At 42.5% G+C, this 15,432-nt stretch overlaps 1 protein-coding gene across 3 annotated transcripts in view; it reads right to left on the reverse strand.

Moving 5' to 3' along the window:
• Positions 1-15,432, reverse strand: part of SPATS2L (spermatogenesis associated serine rich 2 like) — a 169,436-nt gene continuing 154,004 nt past the window's right edge. For all 3 annotated transcript variants that reach the window (XM_060016346.1, XM_060016347.1, XM_060016345.1), the window contains 4 exons: positions 9,769-9,878; positions 7,003-7,105; positions 4,094-4,314; positions 1-905 (listed from right to left, as the gene is read on the reverse strand). In XM_060016346.1, coding sequence (XP_059872329.1) covers positions 510-905; positions 4,094-4,314; positions 7,003-7,105; positions 9,769-9,878 — 830 coding nt within the window. In that variant the 3' untranslated portion in view covers positions 1-509. The remainder of the gene's footprint in view (positions 906-4,093; positions 4,315-7,002; positions 7,106-9,768; positions 9,879-15,432) is intronic.

The raw sequence follows: 15,432 nt of genomic DNA on the forward strand, positions 1-15,432 counted from the left end.
TCAAATGCAGCATATTTTAATTTGTTTCAAATAAAGCAATATATGTATATATATATTTTTCAGAAAAACACCAGATGTTAAACTCTAGAAAAGCGCACGTGTCTTCAGCAGATCAAGTTTGTCTGATCAATAAGAATTTTGTTTTCAACATTAACTCTCTAAAGACGATCAATGGACTGACATCACTGCTACAACATAGGTTGCTACTGAGCCTCTGATCTTTAGCCACAACTTGATTTTCCTAACAAATGAGTAAATACTGCCTGGCTAAAATGCTGCAAAGTCTTGATGAGAAAAAGCGCCAACATATCAAGCAAAGCCATGAAAGTTATGAAGCAAGCTAGAGCTGATTATTAGAATTAGAAAAAATGATTAAGAGAGGATGACACAGCCGTACAGGGTTTGTATATTCGGATTGACTCTCTTTTGGCAGCGAATTGGGTCAGCACCTCGGGCAGGGAACAGAAACTGAATGAAAACGGCTTTTTTTTTTTTTTTTCTCTCCTAGCTCAGGCCACCAACGTCACAGCTGGGACGGAGAGAACCGCGGCATCTGTGGAAACTTCTATTCTCGTGGGGCAGAGATTGCACTGTGAAACCCTGGAGACGTTTCCCCGGAAAGGCCTGGCCTCTGAGTTGTCTGCAGCGTGCTGCCTTCGTCGGGGCTTTTCCGGATGGGCTGCGGCCTCGGGGGTCTTGGTTCCCAAAGAGGCCTCTTGGTTTTTGGTGCTGCCTTTGTTTTTGGGACGGAAGCCGTTGTGTGGTTGTCTTCTGTGTTCATGGCGGTTGTTGCCCTTCCCCATCGGATCAGCTTCGTTACCACTGCCCTGGGGCTTCGCAGACCCATTTAGCCTGTTGTTGTGATACTGTGGATTAAATCTTCGTCTTTGGCTAGAAGACCCATTCTACCAAAAAAAAAAAAAAAAAAAAAAAGAGGTATTAGATGCCAACAAACCTCAGATGACATCAGTAGACATCAGGGAAACCAAATCTCTAAGTCACAGGTAAGCTTTTTTACACCCCAGAAGAATGTGACAACATGCAAATGAGGTCAAGCTGATAGAATCCTCGAGCTTAAAAGAGCAGCGGGGCTTCCCTGGTGGCGCAGTGGTTGAGAGTCCGCCTGCCGATGCAGGGGACACGGGTTCATGCCCCAGTCCAGGAAGATCCCACATGCCGCGGAGCGGCTGGGCCCGTGCGCCATGGGCCGCTGAGCCTGCGCATCAGGCTCTGCAACGGGAGAGGCCACAACAGTGAGAGGCCCGCGTACCGCAAAAAAACCCCCAAAAAACAGCGGACTGTCTTGTAAATGGAACTCCAAGAATATAAAATCACTGATGTTGAAAGAGAGGTTACAGAAGTGTAAGAGAGACAATTCCAGAACCAGGCCAAATAAACCCCATAAAGAATGCCTGAAATAAAACAGAATGAAATGTAACACAGAGGCAGGGAAACGATGATTCTCTACCATAAACATTTCTAGGACATTCTCTAGACTATGTATATGAATTCTCATGACATATATGAAGAAAAACGTAAAATTCTGTTTGTCATTTTTCGTCTCTGAAGCAGCTTTTCTATTTTATTTCAAAACAAATACCATAGTTCAGAAATCTTATCTTGGGTAAATACAGGGATGAGGTGTCTCTGGTAGATCTTGGTGAGATGTAGAGGTGATGTGTATTTTCAAAGAGATAATTTGTTCTTTTTCTAAACTTTTTGCAGTTCTCAGCTAATGAATTTTGAAGCATCCGACTGAAAAACTGGCAACGCTCAACAAATCAGCAACCAAGAACATAAATGGACAAGTAAAAAGGAAGCAGGGGGTTAGCCTGTGTGTCTTCATACAAGGGAAAGATTTCTGAACTCCTTGAGGTCAATACCAGCCAACAGGTATGTAGTGCTTAAGTGTGCCAGGCACCAAGTGAGGCACTTGACCTTGTGCCACCTCATTTGTCATTGCCATCACCTTTTAAGAGAGATTCTATGATGCACTTCATTTTATCGATGAAGATAAGGAGTTTTAAGGGACTTGCCCAAGGTCCACAGTTAGAAAGCGGTGGAGCCATTCTCACTTCACATATTCCCTCCAGACAAGATTCATAAGCAGGTTGTTACATGAACACAGACCCTTTTTTGAAAATCAAACCTCTATTACTAAAATGTGTAATTTTTTGAGTTACAAATATATCAAGTTCTTAATTTGTGCATTGTGACTGGATGGTATTGGTTTAGGGCAGACGCGCCCCTAGTAACTCAGGGCCCAGGGCAAGAGTACAAAGGCAGAGGCCCACGTACCATGTGTCTGAATATTTTCTCTTCCTACCTCTGGCTCCATCCCACATTGTGAGGGGCCGTGCCTACAGGAATGTGGACACTCCAGCCTGCTCACCTAAGCGTCATCCCCACCTCCACAAATAATCGCCCTTTGGATCTAGGGGTGTGCAAACTGGTAGTGTGGTCAGCTCGGCCCTCAAGGTGAGGCATCCAGGGAAGTAGTCCAAACAGACCCCGAGAGCAGGCTTGGGGCTATCTGGGAATAGAATTCCAGGATCTCGAGTATTTGGATCACTTTCCAGGAGGGAGAGTGTAGATTCTGGGTAGTCACATCTTGGTCTCGCTCCGTAGGGAGGGCCATGGGCCACGAGGGTTTACGCTAAAGCACAGGACCCAGCACAAGGGCCCTTCTGAGGCTCAGATATATGTTTAAGGTTAAACAGGCCATCACCTGAAATGCTTTGCTGAAAATGATGAAACAGTGAACTGAAAAAGTATCTATGTGGACAGCATTTAATCTGGCCCCCTTTGCTTTTAAGAAAATTGTGACAGAGAAATTCAGACTAAATTTTGGACTTAATTTTAGCAGGGGGTTTAATAATAAGCAAAGAGGGCTTCCCTGGTGGTGCAGTGGTTGGGAGTCCTCCTGCCGGTGCAGGGGACGCGGGTTTGTACCCTGGTCTGGGAGGATCCCACATGCTGCGGAGTGGCTGGGCCTGTGAGCCATGGCTGCTGGGCGTGCGCGTCTGGAGCCTGTGCTCCATAACGGGAGAGGCCACGGCAGTGAGAGGCCCGCATACCGCAAAAAAAAAAAAAAACAATAATAAGCAAAGAAAAAAAGCTATGAAGCTGTATTTAGACAAGTGAAACAGATCTGGTTATGATCTTGAATCTATGACTGTATGAAATACTCCTTGTCCAAGTGCTATTTTAAAGTTCATGAAGACATCTGGGGCCAGAGAAATGCCTGTCACAGTCACTAATGAGAATTCTAAAAGACCAAGACCACAAAATCCAACAGGGCACTTGTTAGAAAACCAGCATTTTGGAATGCGTAAAAAAAAAAGTCTCTTTATTCAAGCTCTCTTTCTGAGAGCTCAGGAAAAATGTCTTTATAGCATTCCCAGCTTCTGAATCATCAAAACCCATTTCTTGGTCATTCTCTAATGATAAGGAGGAAATCACTTCTCAAGGATATAGTGGAGAAGGAAGGAGAGAAGACTGTCCTTTTGGATACTTCTATTTTTAAGGGTCATAGTAGATAAGAATTAATAATGTCATTTTGAAATGTATTCTCTTTACTGAAAGCCCAAGAGAAGAAAGTGCAGTTTGAACTAACTTTGGCCTCTTACAGAAAAACTAGACATAAATGGGAGTTAAAGGATCATAAAAAACATGTCAGATTTCTTCTCACTAATGGTGTCAGTGGCCAGGTTCTGAATCTTGTTCCCATGTCTGTGTGAGTCCCTTCCACATGTGGGCCAGTTACGAGGACCTGGGTGGCACTCAAGGCATGAGAAGCACCGTCTCATTTAGGTGGACTCTTTGCTGATGCTGTCAAGTGTGTGAAGACCACTTCCTCCACAGGGGACAGCGCCTATGAAATGGGGACCGGATGGGACCGGGGGAGCTCTGGGAGGCCGGACTGGCAGAAGGAGGCTCTGGAGGTTGGGCTGCTGCTGGGGGTGGGCGGAGCCTGGGTGTGACCAGTGGTGGCTGTTTTCTTTGCAAACGAGTGGTTTCTTGCCCAGGCAATGCACTAGGGTCTGCGGGACTCCTGGAAGCAGGGCAAGGTGGTCTCCCTGGAGCAGTTTACCTGCTTATTAGCCGGCACAGCCTGGTGAGAGCTGTCAGCGGTGCTGGGAAGGTTGCTCGCCAGTTTGGGGTTTGCTGCTTTACCCTCGGAGGGCTTGTTGTGATTGGATGATTTTCTGGTGAAGTTACTCTGTTTCCCAGAGGTGGTCGCGTGAGCGTTGAGCAGTGGCAGCAGGGAGCTGCAGGGAGTTCTTGAGGAATAGTTGTTCTTTGGATGTGTAACTGCAACAAGAAAGCACTTGGTGTTAGGGGCTGTGCCTCGGTAACCCATTAGGAGATGGAGAAATTGGCAGGAGCTTCACAAAAACATTAAGTTTTTGTTTTTGTTTTTCTTTTGGAAAGATATCGTTTGAAAAAGCACCTAGGTGCTTGGAGACCACCAAATGTCTTCTGTGAGAATCACTGAATAGCATAATCATTCAGGTTGGGAGACATTTGTAGGAAATGAGACAGATCTGAGTACCTTTAATATTATGCCTTAGGTCAAGAACCACCAACGGAAGAGGGATAATGAAACCCCGAAGTGCCCTCTCAGCCCTGTCCACAAAGGTACTCTGCCTCTTGGGTTCCCCATTACCAAACCTGTTCTTGCCGTTCTTGTCATATCCCTAGACCCGTTGGTGTTGCAGAGATGCAGAAAAGCCTAGAGGTACACGGACACTTGGCTGGTCAGAGCCACAATATTTTGAGAGCTTCAGAACGGGGTGATGCCAGGTGTCAGGAATTTTGTCACCCTGGGGTGGTATATATCCCCTGACCTTACGGCCATGCCTGCCGGCCCAAAAGATGCCCCAAAGCATCTTCTATATTCCATTAGAGTTACATTATCTGGCCTTTTATCAACTCCATTTTCTACAGCCCCACTGCAAATCTGCAACAATTCCAATGCTAAAGTCCACGCAGGCTAATCAGACAGATCCCCGGCAGGGCTCGGACAGGTCTTCCCACTGGTTTTGAAAGGGGTGGTTTTTGATGGGATGTTTCTGTGTGATTATGCTGAATCAGGGCCGGAGGGAATCAACTTAAGGACATAATCATGACTTTCCTCTCGTAGTTCACCAGAATTTGACTGCCCGTCTGGACAGCAAGACCTCTGAATCTTCAAAAATTGTCACCAGTTTTTAAAAGCAATTTTCTCTGCTACCTGTGTTGGATCAGACTTAATCCTAGCATTCTTCCTGAGGATTTGGAGTGTGAATAGGGATCACAGGACATTAGAAATGGAAAGGACAGGGATGAATCTCCAGTCCCTTCATTTGACAGGTAAGGTGTGATGGCACGTCGGGTACTGTCCAAACATGACGAGGGGATTTTAGTGGCTCTCTGCTCACTAGATTCACTTTCACAGGGGTCATTACTATTTCCGGTTCAGTAGCTGTGGGCTTTCCATGTGCTCTCGACAAAGCTGAGAAGAAAAGGGCCTTTCAAGGACTCCTGTCTCCAACAAGGGAGGCTGGCTTCCAATGTGGACACCTGGGATTCGGTAAGGGATGGTTCCTCCCACTAGATGGCACTGGAGGGCTCTGGAGGAGAGCAGGTGACGCTACACCGCCCTCCCCTCCTCAGATGGTGGCAGAGTCACTTGGCATCAGGGTCTTGCCCATTATCAGCCTGGAGTGGCAACTAGGATAGGCAGTTAAATTTCCAACTGTGAATCAGAGAGTCTGGTTTTTTAGAGGTGAGGCAAAATCTGGGGATGGAGAATGGCAAGTGGGGTAGATTCATAAGGGAGGGAGTGTATAGAAAAAAAATAATTTAAAAGAAATGCAGTCAAAAATTCAGATAATTGCCGAAGATATGTGAGCAAGGATGCTCACAGCAGTGTTATTTTAATGGTGAAAAACTGGAAGCAACCTAAATGTCCACAATCAAGGGACTGATTATGCCAATTATATTTAAATAAATTATGGGTTAAATACATTGACATGGAAAAATGTCAGCCATATATTGTGAAATGATAAAAGCAAATTCTCTTACTATATATGTATATTGTATAGTATAGTAAATGATGTAGTATAATTAAGTATACTGTATAATTTACACAGTAGAGTTATGTGCATAAAAAGTGTGATGGGGCCACAAAAGTAATGTCATGTTCTATTTTCTATAGTTTGTAATTTTTAGATCAAGCTTATATTTTTTATACTCAGAAAAAAATGCAATTTCCACTTTGAAAAAAAAAAGTGAAGCCAAATCTCAATTTTTCAGTTCACTACGAGGCTGTAGATATTCCATGTCCTTCACCAGTTGTTCCTTCCTCCTTGTGGCGTCCTTGAAGCCACTTTGGTGCTCATTCCCACCTCCCCTGGTGGGTGGGCTGGAGCAGGGAAAAAAGGATCAGGCAATTTTGTTGCATGTTAACTGCTCTAATTAAGGGAGAGGCTCAGTCAGGCACTGCTGAGCAGCGTGTGTGACACACACACACACACACACACACACACACACACACACACACACACACACACACACACACACACACACACACACACACACACACACACACACACACACGACAGCTGGGCCCTTCACGACAGCAGCCCATTGTTCTCAGACTCGTTAGGGAGACTCCCTCTCCCTGTAACAGGTCTCTATAGAACCAGGCAGTTTGAAATCAGAGAGGCAGTTGATCTGGCAGTGCTTAAGAAAAGTTTGCGAAAGATATAAACTAGTTGACCTGTTCTGTTCCGCTTAATAAATCCTGGGGATTTACTGATGGGGCAGTGGCATTTGAAGACTCGAAGTTCGGATCTTGACATTTTTAGCGACTTGTGTCATGACCTTAGATCATTAAATCTCTTTAGACCTCACTTTAGCCCCCTGGGGGACCGCACACCTGACATTTCTGATATCAACTCCAAATAGCACCAGGCTTATGCACACAGAATTATTTAGCAAGTATGCAAAACTCACTTTCTCCACAGAGCATGATTTGGGCCTTTAGCTGTTCAATGTCACAGGAGAACCGGGCAGCTTTCCCAAGCTCTTCATCATATTTACGCTCGCTGACAAAGTGCTGTAGGGAAGAGACAGGAGACCCATGATTGCAGAAATGACTGAGGCATGCTGCTGATCCATTCTCGGCTCTCCCGCCACCACTGATGACGTGAAAGCATCCCCAGGTGGGGAAGCATGCCAGCTCTGTCACTGGGAGGCTCTGTTAAAGCAGGCTTGGTTTTGGCCTGCCTGGAGCACGTTCACCTTCTTCTTCTGGGAAACACGTGTGGGTCCTGTCTGTACAGGCAAAATGTGTGTCTGGACTCATCTACTTAAACCTTTTAGCACCCCACGCCCTCCTTCTAGCACTTCCTGTCCTATTGTAAATTACGGGATTGCCTTCTGGCAGTCTTCCTAATCTGGCCAATGGTCTCCTAAGGTATCACTCCTCATGAGAAAGCATGTCATCCTTCCTAGACGTCAGTCTCCATTTTAATAGGGTACCAGGAAGTCCAAAAAGCCTTCAGTATCGATAACTAGAAACCATTATCTTGAATGGTAGAATTTCAAGTGCTGTTAAAGGAAGTGGGAAAGAGATTACTTTTCAGTTCATTTAAAATTAAGATCTATGTGTAGATGACAGAGTGAGCAATACAGAAATAACTATAAGTCAGTCCCTCTGTGATCTACCAGGGAGTTTACCACATGGCAAGAGAGACAGATACCACAAGATACAATATAACGTAGAATGTAGTAGGTGCTTTAGGAATATGAAAGAGGAAGAAATTATTTCCTACTGAGGGGAATGGGTAAAGAGTTATGTAAGAGGAAGCATTTTAGCTGGAACATTAAAAAAAATATTGAACACTTACCAGACATGGGCCAAATTCTTAACAGATAATCTCATTTTCAGCTGATCACATTATTATGAAGTCAGTACTAACTAACTGTAATTTACAAAGGGGGAATCGAGGTTCTAAGAATCTAAGAGAATATGTAATTTATCCAAGGTTGCAAGAGCAGGACTGTTGCACTCCAAAGCCTGTGCTATCAACCATTTTATGATGAGTGGGATTTTGATGGGTAGAAGTGAAACTTGGAAGATGAGTGGATTTCAGTTGACCAGAAAGCTGGCAACTTCATATTTATCAAAACAAGTGTGTGTTTGTTTGTTTGGCTTTCCAGGATGTTTTTCTGGGTATCAAGATGGGTTCTGCCAACCAGCCCCATTCCCCATTCTAATCTCCTTTGGGACCAGGGAACATCTGTGACATTAGAAGTGCATCTCTGTCCACAAGACAAAGGGTTTTGTTCTACTGAAACTAATTAGCAGTGGCCATAATAAATATATACTGGAGTCCAGTGGTGGATTTTATTTTGAAGGGAAGAGGAGACCATAGTGGGGGAGACCAGACCTGCTCTAATAACTCTGGTCTCAGGGTGAATGAGCAGGCTGGAGGGAGACAGTGGATGCAGAAAGACTAGTCAGGAGGCCACTGCAATTGACTGGGTTGGAGGAAACAAAGACCAGGAGAGCAGGTGAGAAGGGAAAGACCTACAGAACTTCTCAGAACCTTCAGGGGAAATCCTCATCCCCATGGGGCTCTCTTTTATGCCTAACCAGGATGGAGGGGACCAAACTCACTTGCCACTTTCTACCATACCCAACCAGTGGTTATGCTGGGATGAGCAGACAATCCTACTTATAAAGCTAGCAACAAATATGACTTCAAAGTACGCTAGTTCCCTAGAAGTCGGTCAGAAGCTGGAGTGCGTGTGCATGTGTGTATGTTTACTGTATTGGGGAAAATGAGGATAAGGGAAAATGTATAAACTGTAACTTCCTATTTTGTTGTAGATACTTGTTTTTGCCTTTCTGCTAACAATTTCTCCTTCTGGTAACTGTACCCCAATGCGGTTTCCAAGATTCACAGCGTTGGTGGGTCTTTCAATCAAGACCTCTCTTGGTCAAATGGTGGATGTGACCCAAGTGGAGGCCAATCAGAATCTCTCTGTTTGGGATTTGAATCCAGTGGGGTGGCCCAAGGGGTGATGACATCTGGAGGCCACTCACTCTGATGGTGCCCTGAAGAGTGTCTGGTAATTACTGCTGCCAACATTTCTGCCCAGTTATAACCTGGAGTCTTCAGAGCACACTCTGCTTTGGTGAGCTACCCTCATGTCCTTTCCAATTCTACTTGTTCTTGAGGTTAGCCAGGGTCAGCTTCTGTTGCGTGCAACTAAAGAAATCCACTAAATACATATTTGTGGGTGGTATTCTTAATAAAAGGGCAAGTAAGCTAGAAAAGGATATAGGAAAGAAGTCTCCACATATTGTTCATTCTTTAGAATCCTTACTGTTATACTAAGTTCATACTTAGTGTGTGTTCACATGTGTGTGTGTTTATATACATATGCATAAATTACATATGGTGAAAATAATGTTCCCCTTCCCAGCTATAATTTATGGTTCAATACATTTTATTTGGGTCAGTTCCACTGGCTAAAAGAATAGCTTGTACCTCTCCTCTGTAATGATATAGCCCTTCAACACATAGTCTACTTAAATATAGTGACTAGGTGTTTCTTTAACCCTTCTGCATTCTCGATTTCAACCCTGTGAAAGACAGCTGGGTGTCTGATGTTAGATCCTCAGAGAACAGCACTCTATGGATGCAGAACAGACATAATGGGGATCAGAACTCTGGCTCAGGGTTCAGGCTGTGATATTTTAGAACTGACCTTAATTTCTGCCCTGAGTTCGGCCAGCTGCATCTCTGCCATCTGACTGGCTAGATCAGTAAGTCTCTTTAATTCTTCTGCTTTCTTTTGACGAGCAGTCAGGATTTCCACTGCCAGATAAGAAAGAATAATACATTAAGGCCAAAGATGTAAACATATTAAACGACCTAATTTCTTGGATCAGTTCTCTCTCCACAGACTGATCGCTTTGTTGGGCCATGGCTGTTTTCTGAGTTGGTCACTAAGCTGGGCTGGCCCTTGATGCTCATCACCAACCACTCATTTCCTTATGTCTTTATCCACCAAGCCCCAAACCAAACACGGTCCTTTCTGATTCACTGTACACCCACAATCGTCTTCATTTTCCCCACTGGCATCTGATCTCACTTACTTAGTTTGGACTTTTAGATTTGTGCATTACTCAGAACAACTATCTCCAAGAAGAAAAAAAAAAACCATTAAAATCCTATCTGAATGCTAATGCAAAGACAGTGAGTCCACTCAGCAAAAGCCATTATTCTGTATGTGCTGTACTATCAAATTCTAACAACATCAGACCCTCTGAACTTTAACACATATTCATTTAGGGCAACTAGCTGTGTTATTGGAAGATGACATAGAAGTTTTCCTTTATTAGCTTTTTGTGAGCTAAAAAATGCCTCTGCTTTTGCTACTCTGCAGATATGTTTCCATTTTGCAACCAGAGAGAAGTTGCAGACCAGAGTTTTTGTTATAAGTGTCCACAATGGAAAAATTTCAAGGGTGAGTCAAAGCTTGCTTAAGCTGAATTCGTGTGCACTCTAGCATCTGCACGTGCAGCGAAGTCACAAGGGAATTCTCGGCATCACATTTCACACACCTGTCAAGATGAACTACTCAAGGTTCAAGTAGATGTAGGAGCCCACAGGTTAATTGTCTGTGTGTGTGTGTTTCCCAAAAGACCATGGAGCTCAAAGGCAATGAATACAAATACATTGGGTGAGATTTAAACAAGAAGTTTGGTTTTATAATAGATAAGATTTGTAGTTCTCTCATTCCAGTCACATATGAATTGCCTTCATTTCTTTTGGACAAAGATTTTGAGTTATAACAAAAGAAAAGTCCACCTAACTAATACGATGTGCACATGGAATTCACATTCCATTCTTGGCTGGACAAGGGTCAACTGCTTTATTAGACCAGATTCACAGCCCAATGCCCAAACAAGGTGCTTTCTGACTTTAAGAGTTCTTAATTTATAAATGTCAAAAATAGTTGCTTCAGAAGCCCCAAAAGAAGTTCAGAGTCAATCAAGAGTTAAGATTTCCTGCAAACCATAAGCCATTCCTCAGACAGGATGAGAAATATCTTTTTATGCTGATACCAATGTTGAGATGTCAAGAAAATAACTAATCTATAACTCATAAAGCCTAACCATCTGCCAACCTACTCTAATCACGCTTTAATTATTTACCGGGACGCCCCCTGCCTCCCACGTACAATTCCAGGTAGCTAGGCAGACTGAATTGTGTCTGGTAGGATTTCAGAGTACAGAGAAGCTAGTGAAAAACTTGTCCTGATGATGGGAGCGAAAGGAATTTTCATCTGAACGTAGAAAATGTATTACTGAGTGATGTCCCAGGTCACCCAGTCAGACCAGAGGTCACAAAAAGGTAGCCAGCTATCACTTTCAGTGACAGGGTACATATATTTTGTTTGGTCCACACATTACTTTTACAGATAAATCACCCACACTTGAAAGTTAAGTGATTCCATTCAAAAGCTGGATTTCTGGTTGCTCTTAAAATATTGTTACTTCTGGCTACAGCAGGCATCTCTAGTCCTGGCAAAAACTGCACATTTAGTTCTTTGTGTCTGGGATACCTAGGGCCTGGTACACAGTGAGTGCCCAATATGTTTGCTGAATGAACGATTCCAACAAATGGATAAATGCATTACTTAAAAGGAATATTCAAAGAATGAATCAATGCATTACTTAAAAGGAATATGCAAAGAAAGGCAGAAGTTCCTTTTCTACAGGGACCACTTGAGAATATCTAGGACTCATACCTTTGACTGATTATTTATTTCCCAATATAATTCAACATATGGATGGGACTAAAGCCTGGAGAATGAGAAAATGATTCTTGAGTAGGAAGATGAAATGAGGTACTTTCCTCTTGCAAAGTAAGATAAATAAGAATGCTGAGGGCTCAGCTTTGATGAGCAGCTAGTAAAGGGGTCAACAGACCCTGAGTGACTACATGGATAAACAGATCTGACTTTTCTTAACAGATCATCTGTGGGACTGGTGACAATTAGGGGTAATTGTTCTTTTTGATTAAGTAGAATTTGAGCATTCATACCAAACAAAAGATTTTGTAGAAATAGATATAAATGGGCCCTAAAATAGAAATGCAGGTGCAAGATCACCAATAAATTCTGAGTTTACACTCATGCAAATGTGCATGGGAATGAACACTTTGCATCAGCAAGTGTTGGGATGAGTTTTACATATAGTCTCATTAACATTTCAAAGACTTTCATTATGAAAAAGTCCTAAAACTTGAGATCAAAAGCCAATATTCTCTGGGGGGAAGCCAACATTTTCACCTCAAAAACATCAATCACAGAAACAGAAAGCAAAACCGAAACAGATCAGTTCCTAAAATTCATTGATCCTATAATTTCAAATAGAATAGTAAGTATGTTTTGAAAGCACCATCCTTTTGGAAATTTGTAGAGGGAGACAGTCCCATATGGCTTTAGATTTTCACTGCATTCAACACTCGATTAGTATTATTTATGTAGTATCTGGTATGCTGAAATCCATTTGCTCTGTAGGATTTATAATTTCCTTCAAGTTTCTGGAACACATTAGAAGCTTGCTCTTATTACTTGAACCATGGAAAATTTTAGGGCTTCTTGAATAATATGTCTTAGCAGAGGGTATACTTGAAATCCTGGGGGATGGGGGGCCAGAATCTGGGGCCCAAGTAGCTCTTCAAGCACAAAGGTTCTTTGGAATCCTTTTAATTCCTTAAAAATTCTTGTGAATTTTGCATTTTACTTCATAATAGATCTATGTTCCTGTTAATATAAAGTAATGTTTTCTTCCCATCTCTAGTAAATTTGACACTCTGAGAACACACCTGTCTAGGCCTCCAATTCCCTGGGCAGGCAAAGTTTGAGATCATAGCACGACAGCATCCTTACTTTCTTCATCTGTAAAATGTAATAATCATATACCCCTCACAGGGTTATTGTGGAACTGAATGAAATAACCTATGTGAATTGTTTAGAATAGTACCCTAAAAAACCCTAACTACAAATACTATTATTCTTTTTAATTTAAAAAAATAAATTTATATATTTTATTTATTTTATTTTTGGCTGCACTGGGTCTTCGTTGCTGCACGCGGGCCTTCTCTAATTGCGACGAGCGGGGGCTACTCTTCCTTGCAGTGCGCAGGCTTCTCATTGTGGTGGCTTCTCTCGTTGAGGAGCACGGGCTCTAGGTGCGTGGGTTTCAGTAGTTGTGGCACGTGGGCTCAGTAGTTGTGGTGCATGCGCTCTAGAGCACCGGCTCAGTAGTTGTGGCACACAGGCTCAGTAGTTGTGGCTCCCAGGCTCTAGAGCGCAGGCTCAGTAGTTATGGCACACAGACTTAGTTGCTCCGTGGCATGTGGGATCTTCCCAGACCAGGGCTCAAACCCATGTCCCCCTGCATTGGCAGGTGGATTCTTAACCACTGCACCACCAGGGAAGCCCACAAATACTATTCTTAAAGTGAGATATATTTATCTAGAATATACCTCCTTCTTGTTGCAATTACGTTCACGTTCACTAATATTGGATCCCACAGCCTGTAGATACTGAATTAATTACAATAATTCTTTTAAGAAATACAATGAAGTACCCACAGTCTTCTCAGCTTTGTGTTAGGTGCCATGAGGGATATAGGAGCTTATGTTATAATTGGGGAAATATGGTTTATATCATGTGCAGGAAATGGAAAACGTGGAAAATACTCTTGAGACCATAGATAAGGAAGCTCCAAATGGTGGTTGCAAAGACAGTTCAGCACTTTGTGGGGAGAAATTCAATGGTTCTTTCTATCGATGGAGAAGACTTATGGTTGACATAGGTGTGTCACCTGAGAGAGGCTGCATAACCCCCCTGACCTCTGTTTTCTGAGGGGTTGGACTAACCTCTCTACTAAGATGAGCTTTTCTCTTTTTATACACATCATGTCAGGCACTGTGCTAATAACTATTTGATATAGACACTCTTCTTATGCCCTATTTTCTGATTAGGAGCCTGACTTTAGAAATTCACAAAATAGTTCAATGTCACACAGCCAGTAACTAGATGGAACCTGGATTTGATTTCATTTCTGTTCACCTCCAAGGTAAGCAAATTGGTTTCCCCAGGGCGCTGGGCAGTTCTAAACCAGGACCGATTCCTGAAGTTAGGGGAACCCTGTCAATCAAGCTAGCCGTTTCAGCTAGCCTGAAAGCTCCATGAGTGCAGGTCCCAGATTCATCTGTTTGCTCGTTTGTCCCTCTCTCTGCCAGTGCTTAGCACACAAGGAAGCACACAGTCAATGTTTACTGATTGAATGAGTTTTAAAATGGGGATGCTCTCCAGAGATGCCCAAATTCCACAGGTCTTGGGACTGAATACTACTGTCCCAAGAAGGAAGAATGAGCGCTTGAAATCTGAGGCCCTCTGTTAAACTCTGAGAAAGTGATGTGCTGGTAACTTTCTATTTGGTGCTAGAGAAACATTTGTGTTTGTGTTGGCTGTTACATTTTTATCATTAGGATATGAAACTGAAAAGGGAAAATAAGCTGTACCTGAGAAACAGGGAAGATCCCAAGTCATGGGGTAATCTACTGCTACTGAAGAAATCAACAAATGTCAATAAAATAAAATAATTTCACAGTCAAAGGAATTGTGTAACTATCTATATATTCCACAGCTTAACCCTGGATCACATTTAGTTTTATTTAATAAAACCTGCTGTATTTTAGATTCTAAAATGTTGTTTAAAATTATCTGGAAAAATTGTCTAACAAAAATAATGATAGCTATTTTCCATAAAATAACTACTGAATTTATGGCCAAGGGCCAGGCAAGAAAAATATTAAAAGAATGAAGGATCTGGTCTGATCCTTCACTGTTAAAAGGAAAGCACTGAAGTCAAAAGTAAAGGAATTTAGCTGAAACCTGGCTGGGGGTGCAGACTGCCATTTATCCAATTTATGAGATAATATTTGGGTAAGGATGAAGAACTTAAAATGCCTAGGAGATACGGATTGTAAAACTAAATCCCAGCCGAAAAATATGGTCTTAGGGGAAAAAAAAGAAAAAAAAATGGTCTTAGGGCTCCCATTAACATAGCAAATGAATTTAAAAATAAAAGAGGGGTCAGCATGTACACTTGTGTTGAATCTGACTGAGCAATCTTGTCTCAGTTGAAATTTCCAACCCATGAACCTCAGCCTATTTGAGATGGCAAATCCACCCTAATGGCTGTTGGGTTAACTTTACAGCAGTGGAAAGGTTTAGAAATAGGTATAAAAATAGTAAGATAAATCAAACCCAGAGTACTAATATATTGTGTTAAATTCAGAAAAAGTTTTGCAATGATCAAGATTGTCTGCGTGTGTTCATTATTTA

The sequence above is a fragment of the Delphinus delphis genome, chromosome 7 (genome assembly GCF_949987515.2).
Source record: "Delphinus delphis chromosome 7, mDelDel1.2, whole genome shotgun sequence".
Taxonomy (NCBI): Eukaryota; Metazoa; Chordata; class Mammalia; order Artiodactyla; family Delphinidae; genus Delphinus; species Delphinus delphis.